Genomic DNA, 26,982 nt, shown 5'->3' with positions numbered 1-26,982 from the left:
TGCTCTGCTTCATGCCTTCTCCTTCTTGTGTCCTTTCGCTTTTGGAGTTTTCTATTTATTTGGGGGGAAAAAACCCACTCATTCTGAACAAAAGAAACGGAATTGACTTTGTCAAACCTACCGGAGTCCGGAGATTTGGTGGGAAAGTAAAATTAGCCAGCTTTTCAAGGAAAGCCATACATATATATTGAATCCCCAGAACGTTTAAGTGCCAGTATTCATTGGGTGGTAGAATTGATTCAGCATTCTACCTTGGTGGCTTAAATAAGTGTGGCAAATATTTTTGATACATACGAGAAATTAAGACTTGATTATCCTGTTTCGAGAATTGTGACTTGAGGTTTATGAGCCCTGGAGAACAGGGCTATTATTTTATGTCATGTAGAGGCAAGTAGGGTGTAATCTTGTCTTTCTAGGCTGATTGCAATAAGTCCATTGCAGTAATGAAGTTGTGATCTCTGGCCTGTAAGTTTGCAGGGTCTTACCCAAAAGTGGTTATTTGTTCACTTGTATTTCAACTAGGAAGGCAAGTGTGTGTGGTTTAGTTTTTAATTTTATTTATTTCATTTAATGTATATAAGTGTTTTTGCTTGCATGCATACCTGTTGCTGAGTAGGCCAAAAGAGAATGTCAGATCCCCTGAGAATGGAGTTAAGAAGGTCGTGAGCCACCATTCGGGTCCTGGGAATTGAACCTAGGTCCTCTGGGAGAGCAACCAGGACTCTTAACTGCTGAGTCATCTCTCCAGCCCTTTAAAATGATTTTACTTGTATTTATTTATTTTTAATTTTATGCACATGGGTGTTTTGTCTGTATTATGGTTGTATACTCTGTATCAGGTGGGTTTTTATAAGCAACCCCACAGGGAGACAAGTTTTGGATCCTTGAATTCTCTTTCCCTACCTGTTATTGGGGGTTTAACATAGTGTTGCTAATATACTAGGCAAGTGCTCTGCCACTAAGCCACATCTACACTTTTAAAGTTTTTTGAGAGGGATCCTCACGAAGTTACCCAGGGTGACCTTGAACCCACTCTGCAGCTCTAGTGGGTTTCAATTTACAACCCTCTTGCTCTGTCTGCCTCCTGAGAGGCTGATAATTCAGGTATGTGCCACCAGACTTGCCAGGTCCTTCAATTGTTGTTTTTGGCTAAATCGCTGTGTGCGTGCGTGCGTGCGTGTGCACACACACGAGCACTTATTCAAGTAGGCCAGAGGGCTCTATTACTTTCTGCCTTTATTCCCTCCAGACAGTTTTTCACTGAATCTGGAATCTGCTGGTGACAATGTCTGTGCAGCCCTGGAGCTGCCTATGTAGATGAGTCTGGCCTCAAATTCAGAGATCTACCTACCTCTGCCTCTCAAGTACTAGGAGTAAAGAAAGGTGATTTAGTAGACACTAGTAACAGAAAAGACATGGATAGGTTCCTTCCAAGCCTTAGCGACTGCTATCAAAGGAGGGAAAGTGTGGATGCTGGACTGGGTGACCACTGGAGGAATCGAGGAGGGTGAAGGCACCTGCCATTCCAAACCCTGGAGTCCGAGTTTGAGAGGCAGAGGGTGTGGCTGCCCATGCAGCCTCCCAGGGTTCTTCCTTTCACCACCTTCTCTCATCCCTGCTTCTCTACCTTCCTGGCTGCACTCCAGCCGCACTCACCAGCCACGGACCGGCACCCTTTCGTCCTTGCTGTCTTCCTTACAGGGCACCTTCTCTCTGCGCAGCACTGATGCTTTGAAGTGTATTTTGCTCATTTTGTGTTGCCTGACAGCTTGCAGAAAAGGCTCTTTGTTTCTTGTCATATAACAAAAATGCTGCAATTTTCCATCTCAATCTGGGTTTTTCCTCCCTCTTGGAATTGTGGCAACCATGATACCAATTGAGCAGAAGCAAGAAGCTTGTTCTTAGTCAAGGACAGAAGTGTAAGATCAAGAGTCATCCCATCTGTTCTCATAGAGACATAGTAAGAGAAGGGACTTAGGAAGGGGGGGGGACCTTTATGTAGTCTTTCGGGAATGTGCAGAAGTTTTCTGGCAGAATCTAAACTCTGCCTCTAGCTAGGTGGTGGTGGCACACGCCTTTAATCCCAGCACTCTTAGGAGTCAGAGGCAGGTAAATCTTTGAGTTTGAGGTCTACAGAGCAGCTTCCAGAAAGCTTGTCTCAGAAAACCAAACCAAACAAACAAAAACTCGGTTTCTTTTTCTCTGTTTTTGGGCCTTTCTAGTTGTTGCTGTGGCAACTGGCAACTGTTTTGGTGCTAGGGCATGTCAGTTGGAGTTGTTATGTAGTTACCCCACCTGCCCTATTAGGCCCCAGTAATTTTGACTAGTCCTGAAGAGGGGGTCTGGCCTTCAAGTATCCTTTCCTCAGAGACAAACAAGTACAGTTTGGGGGTGGGGGAGGCCGAGGTTCAAGGTTGATTGTCTTTCCTCAGTCTCTCTCCATCTTATTTTTCGTGTGTGTGTGTGTGTGTGTGTGTGTGTGTGTGTGTGTGTGTGTGTGTGTGTGTGTGTGTGTGTGTGGTCATAAGTGTAGGTTCTGCCAGAGTCTAGGTGAGGGTGTCAGATCCTTCGGAGCTGTCCACCTTGTCTTTTGAGATAGTCTTTCATTGCAGCTGGAGCCTACTGCTTTGGCTAGTGGACATACTGAGAGCACTAGTGTCTTAGTTAGGGTTTCTGCTTCAGTGACAAAACACCACGACCAAAAGGCAAGTCAGGGAGGAAAGGGTTATTCAGCTTACACTTACATGTCACTGAAGGAAGTCAGGACAGGAACTCAAATCAGGACAGGATTCTGGAGGCAGGAACTGATGCAGAGGCCATGGAGGGGTGCTGCTTACTGGCTTATATCCCCTGGCTTGCTCAGCCCACCTTCCTATAGAACCCAGGACCAGCATCCCAGAGATGGCACCACCCACCATGAGCTGAGCCCTCCCCATTGATCACTAATTGAGAAAATGACTTAGCTGGTCTTGTGGAGGCATCTCTTCCAATTTAGGCTCTTTTTTTCTCTTGTGATGACTCTAGCTTGTGTCAGGTTGACGCTTGAAACTAGCCAGTACTACTAGTAAATGATATCAGGGAAGGAATGGACTTTCCAGGAGGAACAGGGTCATTCAGTGGAAGGACACTTAGCTGAAGGCTTCCTAGCCATGCAGTCTGGCAAGCCTGGTAGTGTAAATCATGCAGACTTCATGTTTATTCTCTCTTTCATAGCCTAGGTCGCTGCACAGAGGCTAAGTAAGTCAGCTTCATTTTCCCTGCAGAGCTAAGGAGGTATGAGTCTTCTGGGGAACCTGAGATTCATAGCAAGTGCCGCAAGCTCTCTCCTGTTACCACTGAGTAGAGTGTGGCTTGTTTTATGAAGCTCGTGCTTTGGACTGTCTTAGAACTGCCTGTCCCCTGAATAACCCCTGGGGAAGGCCATAGCAAAATGTCTGAGCTGCCGGTACCACTGGCAGAAGCAAAAATCAACCCTTGTCGGGAAAGGCGCCCCCTTGCTTTCCCCTGGCTTTGTTTCTCTTACATTATAGAAATGTACATAGTGTGGGTACAAATCCCTGTGGATAACTGGTGTTCATGGCTGTCTTGTAAAACTGTTCGTGGCTGCCCAGTACAGAGCTCTGTTTCTCTCTTTATTCCCTTTTCTAGGCAGAGGAGTCCTGTAAATGCAATGGCTGGAAGAACCCCAACCCCTCTCCCACTCCACCAAGAGCAGACCTCCAGCAAATAATTGTCAGTCTGACCGAATCGTGCCGGAGCTGTAGTCATGCCCTTGGTAAGTCCCCAGATCAGCTCTACCCGACAGCATTTATTTACTTTCTGTGTGTGTCTGTGTACCTTGTTTGTGCAGGAGCCTGTGGAGGACAGAAGAGGGGCTCAGATCCTTTGGGACTGGAACAGAATGTTGTGAGCTGCCATGTGGTTGTTGGGACTCCAACCCGGTCCTCTTGGAGAGAGCCGGTGCTCTTAACTAGCTGAGCCTCACTCGAGTCTAATATTAGTCTTGGGATAAATTTCCTCCACCTCTTTCTGGTACTGAGGATGAAACCGGGGTTTTCACATGTAAAGCACATGCTTTGACATTGAACTACAACCTCAGCCTTAGATGAGTTTGTCTTCCTTCTTTCTTGCCGGCACACACACACACACACACACACACACACACTAGCTCGCCTTTCAGGTCTCACCAAACAGCCAGCCTGGTCTAAACCTCAAGAAGTTGTGCTTTACTTCTCAAGTGCCAGGATCACAGGTGTGTGCAAATTCTGTTTGTGATCAAGTTCAGCGGGGAACTGGTCGTCCTTAGATAGCAACATTTTGGTTGGAAAGGCCCCGGTATTAGACTTGTGTGCCCATGCCAAATAAGTCTGGTTTACTGTCTAGCATGGCAAGGGCCAAGCACTGGGCAAAAGGGATCACGGAACCCTCTCACCCCTTCTACCCGCCATCTGAAAAGATGGCATTTTTGGCCTTGTCTTTGAGAGTTTGCTGTTGGTTCAAATGGTGTGGCCCCACCTCTGAGGCCAGCCTCCTCTTAGCTGAGTCTGATGTTTTGTTTTGTTCTCTGCTAGAGGGTATGTCAGTATTGATATTTCTGCTAGAGGGTATGTCAGTATTGATATTTCAGTACTTGCAAAGCAAAAGAGTAGACAATGATGTGACCTTCCCTGGAAGACCTGCACTGGAACACTCCTCAAAAGGAAACAGAGCCTAGATCTCACAGAAGAAATCAACACACACCAAGTGCATCACTGTGTTGACTGAACAAAAATAATCTAAGCTGTGATTAAAAGAAAAATACTTTCATTACAAAAACATCTTGCCTGTTGTATTATTTTTCAGCAGTGCCAAGGAAAGAATCCAGAGATTCTTAGCTTATAATATGCTAATTTTATAGCCCATCTGTGGGCTAATAGACTGGGTGCCCTTTGAATTGAATAACCCGAGAGCTGTAATGCACTTAATAGTGGAGTTCAAGAAATCTATGCTTGGGGCTGAACTGTGCCCATATTGAGTGGGAAATCCTGTTATCTCAAATCAGTTACCACTCAAAAACAAAACAAAATGAAACCAAACCCCCTTTTCTCCCCTAGCTGAGGATTGTCTGGTTCTGTGCATGTGAGCACACATGCATTCCAGAACTGGTGCGAGTGACAAAAACCATCTGACTTGGTTTCCTTTCATCTTTCTGAACGAGCTTTGGCAGCAGATACCCTTATTTTTTTATACATAGTGAAGAATGGAAAAATAAGTATGCAATTATTTAATTTAATAAATTTTTGGTCTTCAGTGCTAGTTGAGGTCATTCTATAAATTAGGTAAGTACTGTGTCACTGAGCTATTCTCCAACAGAGTGTGTACATGTATACGTATGTGTCTGTATAGCTCTATGCCCTTTGTAATTGCAAATTAACACCTGAAATTAACGTATGCACAAATTAAGATGTACCTTGAAATTAAGTTACAAGGACTTTGTAAAATATTTACTTATTAAGTATATTTTATTTACTTTGACAATTTCGTACATGTATACGATCATATTCAATCTCACTCTCCTTCGGACTCCTCCCAACTCCTCACATGCACCCCCCTTCTTCTTCCATGTCCTCTCTTTCTTTGTAACCTACTGCGTTCAGTTAGTGCAGCCGTAGGAATGTGGAAAATGCTCTGGTTTGTGGCATTATTTGTATTTAAAGAACTGGACAAGATGCCTTGATGACTAGAGCACTTTACCCTGAGTTTCATTCTTGGGTCCCATAGGATGGAGGAAGAGGACCCCCTTTCTAGAGTTTGTCCTCTGATCTTCACACGTGTGTTGCATCCTGGCACATATGCACACGTGTGTGTGCCCACACACACTGTAGTTAAAAAAAAGGATCGTGAAGGAAAGGGAAACAATGTGTGTAACCCTGCCTGTCTTAGCCCAACCCTGATCTCCACTCTCAGACAATCTCATGGAAAGAAGTCCTTCTCAAAGGCAGGGGCAGCTATCTAGAACACCACGGCCTTCCTGAGTACATCCCCATTTAATCAGTTTAGAAAACAGAACACTGTAAACTGGTCCTCAGCCCTTCTAATACTGCAATATCGGGGATATTGAGCTACACAGGGTAGGTTGTCATATAATATTTATTGAGGGAGAAGTCACTTACATGAGAATCTGAGAACCTGAGGTCAGCAGTCCGCTGTTCTCAGAGACTCAACTGGAACCCCAAAAGTGAGCATGTCTCCTTTCCCCCAACTCTTACCTCCCATCCCTACTATGTACCTGTGACCACACCCAAATGGGCATGGTCTGCAGTACAGGTAGGTAAGATCTGTCCCTACACTGTAACCCTTTAATAGTGACTCATGTTGTGGTGACCATGACCATAAAATTATTTTCATTACTCTTCATAACTAATTTTGCTACTGTTATGAAGTAGCAATGTAAATACCTGATATTTAGGATAGGTTGAGAACATCTGCTGTAAAGGGAAGAATAAGCTTTCTGATTTATTCCTTCATGTGATCCGCCTGCCTTAGCTTTCCAAATGCCATTGCCCTGGGAATCCACCACCACTCCCTTTTCCTAGATGACTTTTTTTTTGAGACAGGGTTTCTCTGTATTGTTTTGGAGGCTGTCCTGGAACTTCCCCTGTAGACCAGGCTATCCTTGAACTCACAGAGATACACCTGCCTCTGCCTCCTGAGTGCTGGGATTAAAGGCATGTGCCACCAACGCCTGGCTCCTAGACAACTTTCATAAAGGAAATATCTGTATATTTCCAGGAACTCTTGGGATTCTTGCTGGAGTGCTAGCTTATTCATTTGTCAGGGTCTAGAAAACTGGTTCGTGAGTTTACACTGTCCTCCCCATGCTTAAAATAAATGCAATCATAGAAACTAGTTTAGCAAACTGCCTTGGACACATCTCCCACATGGGGATCATTAACATTTGTTTATTTTGTTCCTAGCTCCTACCACTCTCCTCCATCTTTTTTTTTCTCTCCTCCATCTTTTATCCCCTCATCTTTACCTTTAGGGTATTTTAAGCAAGTTCTCTGGGCATTTAATCTTATTGTAGTCATACAGATTACTCCTCCCTCCCTCCCTCCCTCCCTCCCTCCCTCCCTCCCTCCCTCCCTCCCTCCCTCCCTCCCTCCCTCCCTCCCTCCCTCCCTCCCTCCCTCTCTCTCTCTCTCTCTCTCTCTCTCTCTCTCTCTGTGTGTGAGTGAGGTGCTTGGAGTTGACCCTAGGCCCTCATGCAAGCTAGACAAGCATTCTGCCACAGAACTATTTGCCCAACAATTTATTTATTTATCTATCTGTTTATTTGTTGAGACAGGGTCTCACATCCTGCCATGGAAATACATCAGCATGTGCTGTGTTGTTGCTAATATGGTTGTGAACTAGGGAATTCTGCTGGAACCATGTAAGCAGGAATGCTTAAGTATTCCCCTCCTGAGCTATGTCTGTTTTCATGTGACCACTGAGTGGTTAAAGACAACAAAGAACACAGAGTGAGTTCATGATGTCCTTGAACTGCATGCAAAACATGCCAACTTATCGCCTCTGTTGACAAGGCCTTGTGTAAAATTTCCTCTCCCATACATGTTCTTTTGACCCCCCGAGGGTTTGGCCTATACTGCTGTCATCCCAGGCATCTATGAATTGTCATTTTGGGGACTCTTCTGCGTCCTTGGACTTAGGATAATACATTCAGATAAGAAGAATATTTAATTGAGAGTTAGGAAATAAGCATCCTGGGGTCCCAGGAGTTGGCTCAGTGGATAAGTACATTTGCCATGAAAGCAGCAGGACCTGAGTTCAAACCTGCAGGTCCCACTTAAATGCCCATCTGTAACCCCAGTGTCAGTAGGCAGACATAGGAGATCTCAGGAGCTCACTAGCCAGCCAGCCAGCCAGCCAGCCAGCCAGCCAGCCAGCCAGCCAGCCAGCCAGCCAGCCAGCCAGCCAGCCTAGCTGAAACAGCGAGCTTGGGTTCACAGAGGCATATTATCCTGGAAAAACAGCTGAATGTTTGCCTTTAAAAGGAAGAAAGGGTGTGTGTGTGTGTGTGTGTGTGTGTGTGTGTGTGTGTGTGTGTGTGTGTGTACATGGGTGTATACCTTGATTCCCAGGAGTAATATAGGCAGAGGCAAGTAGATCTTTGTTTGAGACCAGCCTGGCCTACATAGTGAGTTCCAGGCTTTCATGAGAATCTGTCCTGACAAAACAGAACATTCATTATTGGGGACTGTACATTTATACAGAAGCTTGTTTTTAAGACCATGAAGCAAAAGGTACACCAAGTGACCTCGTACAGCTGGACTTTCTGTTGTTTTGGAGTTTATTGTTCTGAACAATGTCATTTGCTGAGGATCAGACTTCACTAGTGATGAGCTGTCAGTTTTTAAAATAAAATTATTTTAATTTTATGTGCAGTGTGTTTTGCATACATACATACATACATACATACATACATACATACATACATACATACGTGCATGGTACCCTTGGAGGCCAGAAAAGGACATTGGATCTCTTGGAACTAGAGGTCCTGTCAGTTGTGAGCTGCCATGGGGATCCTGGGAACTGAACCAGCATCCTCTGGGAGAGCAGCATGTGATCCTAGCTGCCGAGCCATCTCTCCAGCCTCTAGTTTTTAGTTTTGTGAGGAAGTGTGTGTGTGTGTGTGTGTGTGTGTGTGTGTGTGTGTGAGTGTGTGTGTGTGTGTGTGCGCGCGCGTGTGTGTTCGTGGATGTAAAGATCAGAGATCAACTTTAGTGTTCTTCCTCAGGGACATCATTGTCTACTTTGTGTTTTGTTTTTTGGAGACACAGTCACACTATGTATTCCCACCTGGCCCAGAACTTTCTATGTAAACCAGACTGGCCTTGAGCTCATAGAGCTCTGCCTGTCTCTGCCTCCAGAGTAACGGGATTGCAGGTGTGTGCCGCCAACCCAGAACAACCTTGCTTTCTTTCTGAGCCAGGGTCTCTGACTGACCTGGGATAGCCAGGAATCTGAGGCCTCCACCTCCCTAGTTCTGAGATTATCTGCATGTGCTATCACACTTGCTTTTACTTGTTTTTCAACCACTAGTATTACTAGCTTGGACTGACATTTTCAGGGCAAGTGAAAATTCTTTGTTACCGTGTTCTATGTTCATCTTTTTATCTATGTGCTTTCTAAGGAAAGTAGAGGTAGCTTCTAAAGTCTTGTTTTGTAATTATGATAGACACTTAAGTGGGGGAACCTTTTAATTTTGAAAAATAAAATATCATAAGTCTTGTTTTGTTTGTTTGAGGTTGGGTCTCATGTAACCCTGACTGGCTTTGAACTCCTAGTTTTCCTGCCTTCTCCCAAATTCAGAGGTTAAAAATGTACACAGTCATACCCAACCACCTTTGATTTTCAGTTGCACTGGAAGTAAATTCAGTCAGCATGCACATTGTAGGGACTCAGGGTCAGAGGCTGGATCAGGCAGCTAGGCTTTCCGTCCTCCTGCACAACACTTTTTCCTGAAGGCTGCTTTATGCCCTCCCTCCCCAGCTTCAGATCTGGTTGCCCACACCCTGTGCCTTTGTTTTGTTTTCTGTTTTCTTTTCTTGTCCCTTCCTTCCTTCCTTCCTTCCTTCCTTCCTTCCTTCCTTCCTTCCTTCCTTCCTTCCTTCCTTCCTTCCCCCCCCCCTCCCAGACAGAGTTTCTCTGTGTAACAGCCCTGGCTGCCCTGGAACTTGCTCTATAGATCAGACTGACTTTGAACTCACAGAGATTCACCTGCCTCTGCCTCCCAAGTGCTGACTGGGATTAAAGGTGTGTGCCACCACCGATAGCTTGTTTTATTTTCTGCTAGGGAATTCTTATTGTCTCAAGCCTGACGATGCTTAAAAAAAACAATAACAACAACAAAAAAAGGTATTCTTAAAGGTCTTCCGGATGCTTCCCTGTGTATAATTATAAATACATACTGTTGTTCTGGACTATGATTAAGGGCTGACGTTTGCTTGCAGTTCAGAATATATTTAATTCCTTTGTAAAATTGGGTTTATTCCTTCACTGGTAGTATCAAACTCAATAATTTTTTTATTCATTACAATTTATATTTTTCTTTATGTCCAATAATGTTTTAAAAGAGATAGATAGATGATAGAGAGATAGATGATAGATATGACAGATAGATAGATGGTGATAGATAGATAGATGGTAAGAAGGAAAGAGGGCTAGATAGTTGTGTTGAGAGACATGGACCTACAGATGCGGTTTCATAACATAGACTCTGTAGGTACAGTGTTTAAAACTGGGCCCTGTTTACCTAACAGCACTTAAATGTGGCACATTGGTATGAGTTTCAGGTGTAAAATGCATATGTTGTGCCCAAATTCTGAACTCCAAAGTCGCCAAGAGGCCCATTTCGATGCAAAAGCAAAGAGTCTTTTATTGTAGTTGTTTAATGAGCTAACCCATTAGCTCGGGTCTTGCCTTTCATTCATTCACCACATTGGATGGCTGGAGAAAGACCCCGAGAAACCACAAGGTGGGGATCTTTTTTTTTTTTTTCCCAGACAGGGTTTCTTTGTATTATTTTGGAGGCTGTCCTGGAACTCGCTCTGTAGACCAGGTTGGCCTTGAACTCACAGAGATCCGCCTGCCTCTGCCACCCGAGTGCTGGGATTAAAGGCGTGCAGCCACCAAAACCTGGTAAGGTGGGGATCTTAAAGGGCAGCGAAAGGGGAGTGTCTAGGGGTATGAAGCAGTCTCAGGATTGGTGCACTTCCAGGCTTGGACGACCTTCCCTGTGTTGATTGGTCAACTGGTTGTTATGGCCCATAGTCACTCCCAGGGCGGTTGCTATGCTCTGCAGTCATTGTTGTATACTTGCTGGTAAAGCACACTCAGAGCTTTAAACCACAGCCCCACCAGCTAACTTCCGATTGGTTCCTTGCCAGGAGGAGGGCATATGACCTCCTAGTGATCAGGACTGGAGCAGCAAGGTCATGCAAGCACATGTTAGCCTGTCATGGCTGCTGAAACAGGGGGTGGGGGGGGGACGCTGGTCACTTCACATACTTACGTTGAAGATGGGCTACAGCAAACAAATGTAAAATACAATTTAATTGTCGCCAGGCGTTGGTGGTGCACACCTTTAATCCCAGCACTCGGGAGGCAGAGGCAGGCAGATCTCTGTGAGTTCGAGACCAGCCTGGACTACCAAGCGAGTTCCAGGACAGCGTCTCGAAAAACCAAAAAAAATTACAATTTAATTGTCTTAGTTACTTTTCTGTTGCTGTGGTAAAACATAAACTTAAAAGAAAGCATCTAATTGGGGCTGCAGTTCCAGAGGGTTAGAGTCCATGACAGCGGAGCAAAAGTATGGTGGCAGAGACAGCTGGGAGCTCATATCTGCACTTACAAGGAGGAGGCAGAGTCTTTCGAAACCTCATTCCCTCCACCCCCACCATGACACATGTTCTCTAACAAGGTCACACCACCTAGTCTTTCCAAAGACATATGAGCTCAAACACACGAGGCTTTCGGTGCCATTCCCATTCAGACACCACAGTAATTTTCAAATAGGGAGCACACGGCAGTGGCAATCATTTGATACACATTAAGTTAAACGTGTGATTAAAGTAGACTTTGTCTCCTTTACCTTTTTAATGTTTGGGGGCTGGACCATGCCTCACACATGCCCTACACTGAAGTATCCAAAGTGGTTCTTTTTATTTCCAATAGTTTCTCATTTATTGTGTTTGTGTTTGCATGTTTGTGTGCATGTGTAAAAAGAAAAGCGGAGAATTTTCTGAGTAGGCCCTCACCTCCACTTTACTGAGGCGAGGTTTCTCTTGTTTTTGTTGTTTGCTGTAGCTCCCCAAGAGCCTCGGGTCCAGGCTTGTGTGAAACTGCTTCTTTGTTCTTCCTGTACCTTGTCTTTGATTGTTGGCTTGTTGTTTGCTTGTTTTTGTTGTTTTGCTTTGTTTTAAAGCAGGTCCTAATGTAGCTTAGGTTGGTCTGGATCGCTCCCTGCCACACCACTTTCTCTTACCATTTTCAGTGCAGTTATGGGACATTTAAATCTGAATGTTGGTTCCCATGGGTTTCCACTGATCGCAGTCCTCTCATGGGCTCTGACTCTTAGACTTTCCTTTTTCCGTTTCAAATATGCGATTATGAAAGAGAAACAATTTTTAAATGATCAATGAGCCTTTTGCCCATTGGCCTGTTAACAGGTTTCATTGTTAGCATTTGTTTTCTGATATTGAACACATTAATCTTACCTCTTCTAAAGAGAAAAGCTGATTTTAGGCAGTGCGATGGCACATGTCTTTAATCCCAATACTCAGGAGGCAGAAGTAGGTCGGTCTCCATGAGTTTAAGTCCAGCTGGGCCTACTTATTAAGTTCTAGGCCAGCCAGAGTTACATGAGGAGTTCCTTAAAAACAACAACAAAAACCCTAAAAAACTAAAAACCCAAAACTGACCACAACAAACTGACTTGTGCTGCTTCCAAATCATGCAAACACTTTGTTTGCTTCTAGTTTAACACGCCTCAAAAACACTGTCAAACTGGCCTTGAGGCGTACAGGGAAGTATAACCAGTCAGTGGCACTTAGCAAGGGTTGCAGCACACAGGGACCATGAGACCACAGGTCTCCTGCTAGGTGACAACTAGCAGCAGTCACAGGCAGGGACCTCATAGCTTTCCAGTGTCTGTAATGCGAGGTAGCATTGAGAGGTCCCCTGTGCACTCCCTGGAGAGATGTCACAAGATGCCCAGCCCCCCTGAACCTTGAGGCTCACCTTCTCTCCACTTCACCCCACCTCTGCACACAGTAGATCCCCGAGGGTTTGATTGCCCTGAGGGAATCTTTCTTAGGAGTTAAGGTGTGGCCAGTCTTCAGATTTGCAGGTAAGGTCGCACTCTGCATTGTAGGCTGGCGTGGAGCTCATGATTCTTCTGTGTCAGCATCCTGTATCCCTGGACAATTCGAGATAATTATATCCGTGTCTTATAACATGCTTTTAGAAGACTATTTGAATTAAAGCAAGGCCCAATAGATTTGACTCTTAAGTTTGGATGTATTAAAAGTAATTAGCTGTATGTGGTGCACTGTTGTAATTCCAGTGGCAAGGAAACCAAGCAGAAGAACAAAGATGAACAATGTTTTGTCAAACAAAAATATCACTTATTTGGAAAGAACTTTTTTTTTGAGACAAGATCTCCCTATGTAGCTCAGGCTGGCCTCGAACTCGTAGAGATCTCCTACCTCTACCTTTCCAATGCTGGAATTAATTGTGCTATCACACCCAGCTGGATATAACTTTAAGTTTTTTGTTTATTTTATGTGTGTGTGTACTGTATGTGTGTGTTGCCTTAGGAGGCCAGAAGGCTTTATCAGGTCCTCTGGAACTTGAGTTCAGGTGGTTGTGAGCCATGACAGGGGAGCTGGGAACTGAATCTGGTTCCTCTGCAAGGGCAGCAGGTGCTCTCAGCTGCTGAGCCATCTCTTCAGTTTTAAATAGCTGAGCGGTGCTGGCACATACATGCAGGACGCAGATGCAGGTGGATCTCTCAGTTTGAGACCAGCCTAGTCTACAGAGTGAGTTCCTGGACAACTAGAACTACGCAGAAAATCCCTGTCTCAAAAAAGAAAATTAAAGTAAAAAAAATATTAAAATCATGAGAACAGGGTGAAGAATGTTCCATATGTCATTCCCCTAGGTTTTACTTGTGGGTAACATTTTATCTTATTTGCTTTCCTATTTGTTCTAATTTTTATAGTTACACACACACACACACACACACACAAATACTGTTGAATACTGTGCTTGATAGTTTATGTTGACTTGACACAAGCTAGTGTTACCTTAAAGAGGGGAACTCCAATTGAGAAAATGCCCCCATGAGAGCTGGCTGTAAGTTACTGATGAGAGAGGCCCCAGCCCTTGGTGAGTGGTGCCACTCTTGGGCTGGCGGTTCTGTGCAGGCTGAGAAAGCCATGAGGAGCAAGCCAGTAAGCAAGGCCTCTGCATCAGCTCCTGCCTCCAGGTTCCTGCCCTGTTTGAGTTCCTGTTCTGACTTCCTTCAGTGGAAGCATAAGCTAAAACACCCCTTTCTTCCCCAAGTTTCTTTTGGGCTTGTTTCATCACAGCTGTATCTTTATGTAATATCTGCTCAGTCCACAATTTCAGTAAGTTTAATATTAATATAATTTGTATGCTTGATATTCCCAGCTATCCCAAAAATATCCTTCATAACATATTTTCCTCTTCTCTGAACATCCAATCTAGAATTGCACAAATAATTTTGTCTTAGTCTTCTTTAATTTGAAACATTTTCTTAGCCTTTTAAAAAAGTGATACTGACATTTTCACAGAGGTGTGTTTTAAAATTTGAAAATATACTCATTAAAGTGCTATCGTGGTGGCACCTGCCTTTAGTCTAGTACTGGGGAGGCAGGGACAGGAGGACCTCTGTGTGTTTGAAGTTAGCTGGGTTTATATGGCAAGTTTCACACTAGCCACAGAGAGACCTTTCTCCAGAAAGAACAAAGTGTTTGGGGGAGATTCCATCGTCTTTTTTTTTTTTTTTTTTTTTTTTTTTTGAGATAGAGTTTCTCTGTGTATCAGCCCTGACTGTCCTGGAACTCAGTTTTCTTAAAGGCATATGCCACCATGCCTGGATTTAAATTTCTTTTTAAAGAAATAATTCATTTATTTAATCACATGCATTTTGCGCTGGAGTATATGTATGTGACCTGCATATATGGTGTGTCCATGGAGATAAGGAGAAGATGTCAGAGTACCACTCTGCCCACCCCGGATTGGAATAATAGTTATGAGCTGCTATGTTGGTGCTGAACCCAGGTCCTCAGGAACTGGAAGAACAGCCGGGACTCTTAGCCACGGAGCAGTCTTTCCAGCCTCCAAATTTAAAAGTTCTGTGTCACCAAATCTATTCAGCCAGACTCAGGCCCTCACAAACCCTTCAGAGCATATGGCAGATGGACCATTAGTACCTCAGTTCTTTTAAGGAAAACACTAGCATCCTCAAAAAGCAGGCAGGGGAACTATCAGTACTAGAGAGCACAGTATGTTGTGGACTGTAATGGGCAGTACCTAGCATCTATAGAACATCGGCAGCCATTGCTGCTCTACAGCTTGATATACTATGAGAATGAGTCCAGATAAAGTAGTTATGAACGGGAGATTCTCCCACAATGTTGCTACATCATCCTGATGAACACTTCTTGAGGGGTCAGGGGGCACCCATCAAAGCTTAAAACAGCATGTCCTAACCAGGCTTGGCAGGGTTATAAAGCTGAAGCCAGCCAAGACAATGAAGTACACAGTGAGACACTGCCAGGGGGTGGGGCAGGGTCAAGGGGGGTGGTGTGTGTGTGTTGGGGATGACAGGGCATCAAGGTGCTTCCTTGCAATTTCTACACTTGGGAGGCATAGGCAGGAGAATTGTCACATGTTTGAGGCCAGTAGGACAGCCTGGTCCACGTGGTAAGTTCAAGGAGAACCAGGGCCACATATAAGACTCTTTCTCAAGAAAATAAACCAAAACACTACCCTGGAAAAGGAACTGGTTAAATTTCCATTATTTCTAGGACTATATGTAGTTTGCATCCAAGCTGGATATGTCCCACACACTTTCATCCCAGCAGGCAGATCTCTGAGTTAGGTCAGCCTGGTCTACGTAGTGAGACATTGTCTCAAAAGAAAAAAAACAAAAGTCTGGTGTGGTGGCATTGGCCTTTTATCTTAGCACTCAGGAGACAGAGGCAAGGGATCTGAGTTTGGGCCAGCCTGGTCTATAGAACTAGTTCCAGGATAGCCAGGCCTACATAGGGAAATCCTGTTTCAAAAAATAACGTAATAAAATTTAAAAATTACATAAGTACATTTTGAAAATGTTATTTTATATTTGACTACAATATGTGACTATCACTTCTGATAGTATGCTCAGTATTAGACTTCATGTGAAGAGATCATTTGTCACTTTTTTTCTGAGGTCTGGACAGGCTCTTCCTTGAGGTCAGTTGGAAGCCTTTATAAGGGACTGGCCTTATTTTGGAGATAACTGGGCTAAAAATTTTTATGTCGGTTAATTGCAGAGATAATATATTTTATCATTTTATTTTTTGGCCACTTAGGCTGGCCTCAAGCTCTTCCTTCTGCTGCCCAAGCCCCGAGTTTATAGGCGTGTGTCTCTCAGCCTTTGCTCTTACCCAATCCCCGCCACCAGCCAGCTTCTTCAAATGCCGGTCTTTTGGGAACCCCAGCCTCCTTATCCCAAACGTAAGAGGACCACCAGGAGGGCAAATTGGACGTGACGCATCATCCTGAAATGACAGCAGGCCTGTCTCTATCATTGCCTTCCTCCCCATCAACCTCCAATTCAGTCATTCTTTGTCACCTACCAGAGCTATTGCATTTCCTTACACTCCAGACTGCCCTATCTGTCAGGTAGTCTAATCATGTCCTTACTCAAACAGCCATATCCCTCAAGACCTTGAGATAGCTTGACTGAGTTACTGTCTCCTTGCTCTGACATTTTAAAAAAATTTAAATTAGAAACAATCTTATTTTTCATATCAATGCCACTTCCCTCTCCTTCCCATCCTCCCATGTCCCCCACTGACACCACCCCAATCCCACTCCCTAGGAGTGAGGCCTTCCATGGGGGATCATCAAAGTGCATCACATTATTTGGAGCAGGGCCTAGGCCCTCCCCTGTGTATCTAGGCTGAGAGAGTATCCCTTCATGGGGGAATGAGCTCCCAAAGTCCATTCGCACTATACTGGTTCCACAGCAAGAGGCCCTGTAGACTGCCCAGGCTTCCTAACTGTCACCCTAACTCAGGGGCCCTGGTTCCGTCCTATGCTGGTTCCCCACCTGTCTGGCTGGGGTCCATGAGCTCCCCCTTGTTCAGGTCATCTGATTCTGTGGCTTTCTCCAGCCCAGTCTTGACCTCTTTGCTCTTCACTCCTCCCTCTCTACAACTAGATTCCAAAAGTTTGACTCAGTCCTTATCTGTGGATCTCTGCTTCTGCTTCCAGCAGCTACTGGATGAAGGCTCTAGGATATCATTTAAGGTAGTCATCAGTCTCATTATAGGGGAAGGGCATTTAAGGTAGCCCCCCCCATTGCTTAGCTTCTTAGTTGGGTTCATCATTGTGGATTTTTGGATATTTCCCCAGTGCCAGATTTCTCTTTAAATCTATAATGGCTCCCTCTTTTCTTTTTTATTTATTTATTTTTTTATATTTTATTTTCCAGTTTAAATTTAGATAAGAAACGAGGTTGCTTCACAAGTCAGTTCCAGGTCCCTCTCCCATTCCCTCCCCTCCTCCCGTGCCCTCCCCCCAACCGGCTCCCTCTTTTCTTGCTCTCCTCTATTCATCCCCCAACTCAATCTTCCTGCTCCCTCATGTTATTCCCTCCCCTCCTCTTTTTCCTTTCTCCCTCCCCCTCCCCTGTTATCCTGATTTATTCAGGAGCTCTTGTCCCTTTCCCCTTTTCCGGGGTACTATGTATGTCTCTCTTAGGGTCCTTGTTTCTTAGCTTCTCTGGAGGTGTGGAATGTAGGCTGGTAATCATTTGCTCTATGTCTAATATCCATATATTAGTGAGTACATACCATGTTTGTCTTTCTGTGACTGGGTTGCCTCACTCAGGGTGGTTCTGACCATTTGTCTGCAAATTCAAGATTTCACCCTCCCCCATCCCCCAGTAGTACTCCATTGTGAAAATGCTTTATCCATTCTTCATTTGAGGGGCAACTAGGTTGCTTTCAGGTTCTGGTTATTACAAATAATGCTGCTTTATACATAGTTGACCAGATGTTCTTGTTGTATGAATTTGTATCCTCTGGGTACATGCCTAAGAGAAGAATTGCTGGATCTTGTGGTAGACTGATTCTCATTTTCCCGAGGAACTGCCATATTGATTTCCAAAGTGGTTGTACCAGTTTGCACTCCCACCAGCAATGGAAGAGTGCTCCCTTTTCTCCACATCCTCTCCTGCATAAATTGTCTTTGGTGTTTTTGATTTTAGCCATTCTGACAGGAGTAAGATGGTATCTCAGAGTTGTTTTGATTTGCATTTCCCTGATGACTAAGGATGTTGAGCAGTTTCTTCATATCCATTTTGTTAGCCTGCGTGTTTTTATTGGTGAATTAAGGCCATTGACATTGAGGGATATTACTGACTATTGATTGTTGATTCTTGGTTCATTTTGATTTGTTTTAGGTAGTGGTATTCTGTGTGGATTTCCCTCTTTGCTTGTTTTGGCTTTTAGTAATGTGGGATCATTTATTGCCTATGTTTTTTTTTTTTTGTGTGTGTGTGTGTGTAGTTAACTTCCTTGAGTTGGAGTTTTCCTTCGAGTACTTTCTGTAGGGTTGGATTTTTGGATATGTGTTGTTTAGATCTGGCTTTGTCATGGAATACCTTTTTTTCCCCATCAATAATGATTGATATCTTTGCTGGGTATAGTAACTTGGGCTGGAATCTGTGGTATCATAATGTTTGTAGAACATCTATCCAGGACCTTCTGGCTTTCAGGGTTTCCTTTGAGAAGTTGGGTGTAATTCTAATTGATCTGCCTTTATATGTTACTTGGCCTTTTTCCTTTGCTACCCTTAATATTCTTTCTGTAATCTGTATGTTTGGTGTTTTGATTATTATGTGGCGAGGGGATATTTTTTTTTGTCTATTTGGTGTTCTGTAAGCTTCTTGTACTTTCACAAGCAAGTCCTTCTTTAGGTTGGAAAAGCTTTCTTTCATGATTTTGTTGAATATGCTTTCCTCACCTTTGAGCTGGGCTTCTCCTATTCCTATTATTATTAGGTTTGGTGTTTTCATGGTATCCCATAGTTTCTGGATATTTTATGTTAGGGATTTGTGGAACTTAAGATTTCCTTTGGTCAATGAATCTATTTCCTCTAGTTTATCTTCAGCACCTGAGATTCTCTCTTCCATCTCTTGTATTCTGTTGGTTATACTTGCATCTGTTGTTCCTGATTGTTTACCCAAATTTTCTATTTCCATATTATGTGCAGACTAATTAAAACAAGGAGAATTTATGTCTTTATTATATTGAACCTCTTATCCATAAATATATTTTCCTTTACATTTTGTGTCTTTGTATAATTCAGTATTCATCATTTTTGTTACAAGGTGGTATAGTTACATTAAATCTTATTTTAGTTCACCTAAAATTACTCCTTTACATTTTCAGAAAAGCATTAAATATACTCGATGACACATTAATTTTTTTCCTATTTCAAGCATTACCTCAGATTGTGTTTTCTTTATTGTCTCTATTTCCATTTTCAGGTCTTGAACTGTTTGAATTGTTTTCTTCATCTGTTTGATTGTTTTTTCTTGTCTTTCCTTGCTTTCTTTTTTCTTGTTTTACGAGACAGGGTTTCTCTGTATTGTTTTGGAGGCTATCGGTCCAGCCTGGCCTCGAACTCACAGAGATCTGCCTGCCTCTGCCTCCCGAGTGCTGGGATTAAAGGCATGAGCCACCACCGCCCCGCTTTCCTTGCTTTCTTTAAGAGATTTTTTGATGTCTTGCATTTTTGGTTTGTCTTTTCCTCCATTTCTTCCAGTGTTTTGTTTTTCTTCCATAAAGTTATGTTTAAGGTCATTCTCTTCTGCTTCTTGTGCTTTGGGATGTTCAGGTCTTCCTGGTATAGAGGTGTAGAATCCCTAAACTCTGCTGGTGTTGTATTAGTCTTTCTGTTATTGAATGTGTTCTTATAGTGTCATCTTCCCATTTCTTCTTTCATTGGTCACAGGTGGGTTCTCTGCCTCTTCTCTTCCTGTGTGTGGTGGTCCAAGACTTCGTATGTGCCTTTCCAAGACTGGGATGGTGGGAGATGCTGGATGGCTGGGTCTGCCTCCATGTCTCTCTGGGGGGATTCGGTGGTGGGACAGGACTGAGGACCATGGATTCAAGGGGCTCAAACAGGGAAAGCTGCTCTCTGACATCTTTCAAAGCAGCTAAGGGGAGGAAGAGTTTGTTTTGGTTTACAAATGTTCAAATCCATCAGTGGGGTGAGGTCGGGATTTCACATTTAAGCCACAGTTCTCCTTCTTTGGGCCTGTTTGCTAGAACTGGACATGCTCAGCTTATCTCTGGTCTCCAGGCACTCAGTCATCCCCCACTTATGCCAGCACCTCTAATGTAAGGCAGAACTGTTCATTGATAAGCAACTTGTACTATGCCCTAAAGACCCACTCATTGCTAAAAGAAACTCTTAGTCTTAAAAAAAACCTTTTTAGATTTATTTATTTTTATTTTATGTGTATGGATGTTTTTCCTTCTTACATGTGTGTGCACCCCATATGTGCCTGGTGCTTGTGCGGGCCAGAAGAAAGCATTTGATCCTCTGGAACTAGAGTTAATAGAGTGCTGTGAACCTTCCAGTGGGTGCTAGGAATTGAATTTGGATCTTGGAAGAGAAGCAAGAGCTTTTAACTGCTGAGCCGTCTCTTCAGTCTCTTAATCTTTTCTAAGGAAGATTTTTGATGTAAACAGAGCAGTCTTTCTTAGGTTCATCCTTCCTTCCTTCCTTCCTTCCTTCCTTCCTTCCTTCCTTCCTTCCTTCCTTCCTTCCTTTTTTGGTACTTTTGTTTGTGTTTCTGCAGAGGCTTGAATTCAGGGCCTCAAGCATTCTAGGCAAGTGCTGCATGAAACCATACCAGTCCTAAGAAGGCATGCTTGTAGCACGACACATGAGAGACCCACAGACTGATATTGGGGTTCCAGCTTTAAGCTGAAGATCAGAAAGTCAAAGCAGCTGGCTACTAGCTCTTACCTCTACCTCAGGCTGAAAAGCGATCCTGACTCCACTAAACCTCAGACTGTCATCCCAGACTTCTTGGCTCCCCTCAACATGGCTGAAGAATCCTGAGACTCTATACCTTCCTATCTTCAGTGTAGCTGGAGAATGAATGCCATCTCTAAGACCCTGTTCCTGTCATGAGTCCTGGGATTAAAGATGTGTGATTCCAAGTGCTGAGATCATCTTTGTGTGAGCTGTTTCTCTTTAGGACTGGATCAGTTTTGTGTAGCTCAGTGTGGCCTTGACCTAACAGAGATATGTCTGATTCTTAATGCTGAGTTCTGTGATTAAAGGTGTGTGCCTGGCTTGTATGGCTTATGGCTGTCTTTGCCTTCTGAATCCTTGGGCAAGCTTTAATAAATCCTAAATAATATATCACCACACATGTTTTTTAAGACATGGTTTCTGGGGATGGGGGCAATTGTTAAGAACACTTTCTGCTCTAGTAGACTACCCAAGGTCCAATTTCCAGTTCATAAATGTTAATGCTAGTGTCAGGGTGTCTGACCCTCTCTCTGGACTCCTTGGGTAGCAGACAAGCATATGATACATATACATCCATGCAGGCAAACATACATACAAAAGAATAAATAAATAATTTTTTCAGAGAAAGAGAAGCTGAGCGGTGGTAGCATTCAGGAGGAAGAGGCAGGTGGATCTCCCAGTTCAAAGCCAGTCTGGTCTATAGAGTGAGTTCCAGGACAGCCAGGGTTAGGCAGAGGAACACTGTTTTGAAACAAGAAACCAGAAAACCAAAAGACAACAACAACAACAAAAAACAAAAAAACAAAACAAAAAGTTAAAAAAAAAAAGAAAAAGATGGTTCTTTATGTATTGTGTGCTTGAAAACTGCCCAGAGAGTAGATTTTAAATGTTCTCATTGCCACATTTGGGCAGCTCTCTCCCCCTCTCCCCCTCTCCCCCTCTCCCCCTCTCCCCCTCTCCCCCTCTCCCCCTCTCCCCCTCTCCCTCTCCCCCTCTCCCCCTCTCCCCCTCTCCCTGCCTACTCTCTCTCTCTCTCTCTCTCTCTCTCTCTCTCTCTCTCTCTCTCTCTCTCTCTCTCTCTCTCTCTCTCTCTCTCTCTCTCTCTCTCTCTCACACACACACACACACACACCAGGCAAAGATGGAAACAGAGGCAGGCATATCTCTCTGAGTTTAGGGCCAGCATGGTCTACATAGTAAATTCCAGGCTAGTCAGGGATATGTAGTGAGACTCTGTCTGAAACAAAACAAAAATAAGTCCCCTTCACCCCAAAATACCCAAGATTAAAAAATCAGTAAATTTCTGCATGCAGATCTCTAGCGCTTAACCTGACATCTGTCAGTGTGGTGACCAATGAAGAGATAGAAGGTGTGGTTACTAGGCGCTAGCCTGGGAAACAATCCCTTTTATCCACAGCAGCCGCAAACCTGAGACACAGGAGCACTGCTGAGGGTTTCCTTTTCATAATTAAGTGTAACTTAGCATATGAGTGGGGGAATTCATTATGGCATTTTCATACACGTGTACCACTATACTGTGTCCTAGCCAGGATCCTCTGAGTGAGGTCTTGCTCTGTAATCCAGGCTCTTCCTAAACTCTTAGTTCTCCTAGGTGTTGGAATGGCAAATGTCCTCCACCATGCCCAGCTAATCAGTTCCTTTTCAACCTGATAATGCAAAGATGCTGTGTGAATGATTGTCAATCCAGATGTGTCCACTAGATTTATCCATGTAAGCAGCATATTGCAAGGATGGCTTTGGCCTCGGAAATTTTTTTATTGTGTGTGTGGGTGTCTGTTTGTGTACTTGTGTATACAGTGTGTTAATGGAGACAAAGGACAATGCTTTGGCGTTGGTTCTCTCCTACTGTGTGAGATAAGATTGAAGTGTCAGTTCTGCCAGTAACTACCTTCATCCACTGAGCCAGCTCACCAAAACCACCGTGATTGGCTACTTATTAGTGTGTGTGTGTGTGAGAGTGTGTGCATGAGTGTGAGTGTGTGTGAGTGGGTGAGTGTAGGTGTGAACATAGTGGTACATGTGAGGAGGCCAGAAGAAGAGAACTGTTTCCTTCCAGCGTGGGCTCTGGTGACTGAACTTGGGTCATCAGGCTTGGGTGGCAACCTGTTCACCTGCTGAGCCGTCCTGATGGCTCCACTCTTCTATGTTTTTTTTGTTGGATCTTGCTCTGTGGTTCATGCTTGCCTGGAACTTGTGTCCCACCTGTCTGAGCCTGCCAAGTGTTGGGATTATAGGCAAGTGCCACCGTGCTAGGTGACAACCTTCTGTTTTACTGTGGATGATGTTTGTGACTGTCCCTTGAGTCTTACACCTCTTCCTTGGTCTCCCCTCAAGCTGCTCATGTTTCCCACTTGGAGAACGTGTCAGAGGAGGAAATGAACAGACTCCTGGGAATCGTGTTGGATGTGGAGTACCTCTTTACCTGCGTCCACAAAGAAGAAGACGCCGATACCAAACAAGTTTATTTCTACCTATTCAAGGTGAGACTTTAGCGTTCTTTTTTACTACATTTAATTACTTATTTGTATGTGTGCATGTGTACAACTGTACTCACACATGTCATGGCTCACATGTGAAGATCAGCTTGTGTGAGTCCTTTTTCTCTTTCCCCCCATTGGGGCCACAGGGGCTAACTCAGGTTGTCAGCTTTGGTAGCAAGTGCCATTCCCTGCTGTCCCCGTATTATTGTTTTAAAGGATTAATTTATTTTTTATTATGTGCATATGTGTGTGTGTTTAGGGATATGGGCACATGAATATAGTACCTGCAAAGGCCAGAGAGGCTGTTGGATCCCTTGGAGCTGGAGTTACAGGCAGTTATGAACTGTCCAAAGTAGATGTTAGGAAATGAACTCAAGTTCTCTAGAAGAACAACAACGGCCCTTAACCACTGACCCATCTTTCCAGCCCTCAGTGTTTTTTAAAACATTGTGTTATATATTCCATATTTGCCTCACACTCCCTGTGTGGCCGAGGCCTACTTTAAATGCCTGAACTTCTTGCGTCTACCTTCTACGACCGAGAGTCTAGGTGCTGGCCTTTCAGTTATAGGCCACTGTGCCCAGTGTGAAGTGAGGCTTTTACATTTCCAAAGCAAACGTTCAGACAAGCCCAATCCCATGTGCAGTTTGCGGGCGGAAGGCACTCAGGTTTGCTCCTGAGGCTTTGCTTCCTCAGGAGGCTCTAGTATGAGCTTTGTGAACACCTTCACATATGTGTGCAAAAGTGAACACTCGGTCACATATGTTTATAGAGTTTTTAAACATCCACCAAATAAGTGTTTAGCACAGCGTGAACTGTAGATGGCACTGGGGTATTTGAGGGACAGAACGCTAACAGCTGAGCCTTCTCTCCAGCCCTTAGGGACAGAACTCTGATGAGACAGAGTTCTGTTATGGAGCTATGTCAGTCAAGGAGATGGCCAATGTACAATCGATAGCATTTTTGAAATGTTAAAGCATGTGAGGGGAAAAGAGTCAATTCCTGCTCAGGAAGCTTTGCAGGCAGCTAGAGAGGTTGTGGTGTGCAGGCATGGCAGTGGCCTTCCAGGTAGAGCCTGGACGGAGGTGTCAAGGGAAGAAAGCCAGCCGACCTTCTGGGGATGTCTTTGTCACTGACTGCTGCTGCCACTCCCTGGAGCTGTTCACAGGTGCTGATGATACAACTTGCCAAAACCAGATTCCTAAATGAGGCTGTAGAAGAACAATTAAAACAAGAGCACTGGGACTGGAGATATGGCCCCGTGGCTGAGAGCACTTGGGTTCAGTACCCAGTGTCTCATAAAGAGACACACAAAGTGACAAACCACCCATTCTTGAGTTCTTTGCAGATGACACTGTATTGTGCAACCCTTGTAAAAATGTCAGGAAACATATCAAAGCAGAAGGTGTGACCAGGAGACATGTACCAATGTCTGTATTTTCTTTTAGGATTCACTATTTTGTTGTTAAAGATTAGTTTTGAAATACTGTCTCTCAGTGATTTCCAGCCTGAATGTGAACTCACAGTCTTCTGCTTCGGTCCCACTAGTGCAGGGTCCCATACCTAGTAATTTACATTGATTTTTTAAAAAAAGATTTATTCATTTATTTATTACATCCACAGTGTTCTGCCTACATGCCATGAATGGTTGTGAGCCACCATGTGGTTGCTGGGAATTAAACTCAGGACCTCTGGAAGAACAGTCAATGCTCTTAACCTCTGAGCCATCTCTCCAGCCCCCATTTACATCGATTTTTTTATTATTATCAGACTTTTAATGCACATCCTTTCGATGTATTTTATGCATGTGGCATAAAACTTAATAACATATTGTTATATAACTTGGTTCCTCCCCCCATTTACTATAATAAGAGCATCCTCAGCTTTCATGGCTACATAATAAACATTTCACAATAATTCCTCAACGTTTATAACAGAGGTTCAAACCTTGTGACATCGATTTTTATGAAGCAAATTAACCTCCCTTCCTGGTTGCTCTCTTTCTCTATAGTGCTTTTTATTTATGTGTGTGAGAGTTTTGCTTGCAAGTAAGTCTGTGTACCACATGAGTGCACGGCACATACCACAAAACTTTCTTCTTTAAATAAGAACAACTGTGCTTAACTTACTTTTATTTTGGATTTTGGTTTTTATTCCTTGCAGTACTGGGGATTGAAACCAGGGCTTTGTATGTACCAGACAAATGCTCTATTGAGTTGTATTCCAGCCTCTGCTTGTTTTGGGTAACACAGAGAACTGAGTTAGCTATGGAATTCCCTCTTTGTGTGGCTGCTGGGAATCTCAGTGGATTCTCTACAGGGTTCTTATAGTTTTTGTCTTGTAAACATTTGCTCGGGGGCCCTTCCTTCCTTCCTTCCTTCCTTCCTTCCTTCCTTCCTTCCTTCCTTCCTTCCTTCCTTCCTTCCTTCTTTCTTCCTTCCTCCTTCCCTCCCTCCCTCCGTCCCCCCCTCTCTCCCTCCCTTCTTTTCTCCCTTACTCCCTCCTCCCCTCCCTCCCTTTCTTCCTTTCTTTTCTCTTTTATTGTATTAATTGAGGGATTGGGGGTAAATAGAAGACAGAGGGAGAAGGAGAATCCATTTTTTTCTAAAGTTTTAGGGTGCTGTTGGGATATTCTGGATGGGGTGGGGTGGATGGGGGATTGAATCACACTATGATGTCAGGTTGGGCTCCTCAGGTGGCAACTTGCTTGAGTCATCTGGTTGCACCCTGGCAGATTCAAGCTGTTTCTGCTTTGGAGAAAGATCTTGGTTGAGGGAGAACAGGACTTCATAGCTGCAGCTGCTGTTTGTCTTGGAGCAAGGGGCCCTGCAGCTTCTGCTGCCCTGCCAAGTGAAGGTGCTGGTAGGCTTTCCATCCTGCATGTAGGCCATGTGGCTTGCAGCCAGTTTAGCAAGCCAGCAAGCATTGCCCTGGGTCATAGCACTGTGGTCTCTGCTGCCCCCCACCTCTGCATTATCAAACAACAGTACAGACATGCTGCTTCTAAAATCAGAATCCAAGACAGCCACTGTACTCTCTTCCAACAACCCCCTTCTTCTTTTTTTTCCTTTCTTTTCTTTTGACTAGGTCTTTCTGTGTAATTCATGCTGGTCTTCTTGTTGTTGTTTGAAACAGCATCTTTCTATGTAGCTGTGGCTAGCCTGGAACTCAGTTGGAGTCATGGGCTAGCTTTGAATTTGTGGCAGTCTTTACCACCTCAGCTTCCTGAGTACTGGGTTGGAGTCTCTTGTAACTTCAAACTCATTATGCAGGTGAGGATGACCCAACCCTTTTGGTCCTCCTGCCTCCACCTTAGAGGTTCTGGGATGCCAGTTGGGCCATCCCAACTGACTCAGGAGTAATCTTTATCGCCGGGAACACACGCAATGCTTACTTTTATTACAATTAATTTTTGTGAAGTTGGACACAAACCATTGAAATGGCCAGTAAGTGGTCTGCACTCAACTTATGTGGGACCCTGAGTGGGTATGTGCTCTGTGGTGGTGTACTCCTTTTTCTGCCCCTTTCTTGTGTTTTCTCCTTGGAAGCTTTTGATCCTAGAACAGGAATTAAAAGTAGTATATTTGGTTGTAGGCAATGAGAACACATGCCCGCTGCCTACAGATGGAGAAGTTCAGTCTCT

General features: G+C 44.0%; 1 protein-coding gene across 3 annotated transcripts in view; it reads left to right on the top strand.

Moving 5' to 3' along the window:
* Kat2b (lysine acetyltransferase 2B) overlaps positions 1-26,982 on the top strand; it is a 109,073-nt gene that overhangs the window by 28,481 nt on the left and 53,610 nt on the right. For all 3 annotated transcript variants that reach the window (XM_040729211.1, XM_021228616.2, XM_040729212.1), the window contains exons 2-3: positions 3,649-3,775; positions 23,194-23,339. In XM_040729211.1, coding sequence (XP_040585145.1) covers positions 3,649-3,775; positions 23,194-23,339 — 273 coding nt within the window. The remainder of the gene's footprint in view (positions 1-3,648; positions 3,776-23,193; positions 23,340-26,982) is intronic.

This window comes from Mesocricetus auratus, unplaced genomic scaffold (genome assembly GCF_017639785.1).
Source record: "Mesocricetus auratus isolate SY011 unplaced genomic scaffold, BCM_Maur_2.0 Super-Scaffold_100021, whole genome shotgun sequence".
Taxonomy (NCBI): Eukaryota; Metazoa; Chordata; class Mammalia; order Rodentia; family Cricetidae; genus Mesocricetus; species Mesocricetus auratus.
The sequence above is the reverse complement of the archived record's forward strand: the minus strand, read 5'-3'. Positions and strand labels throughout refer to the sequence as shown.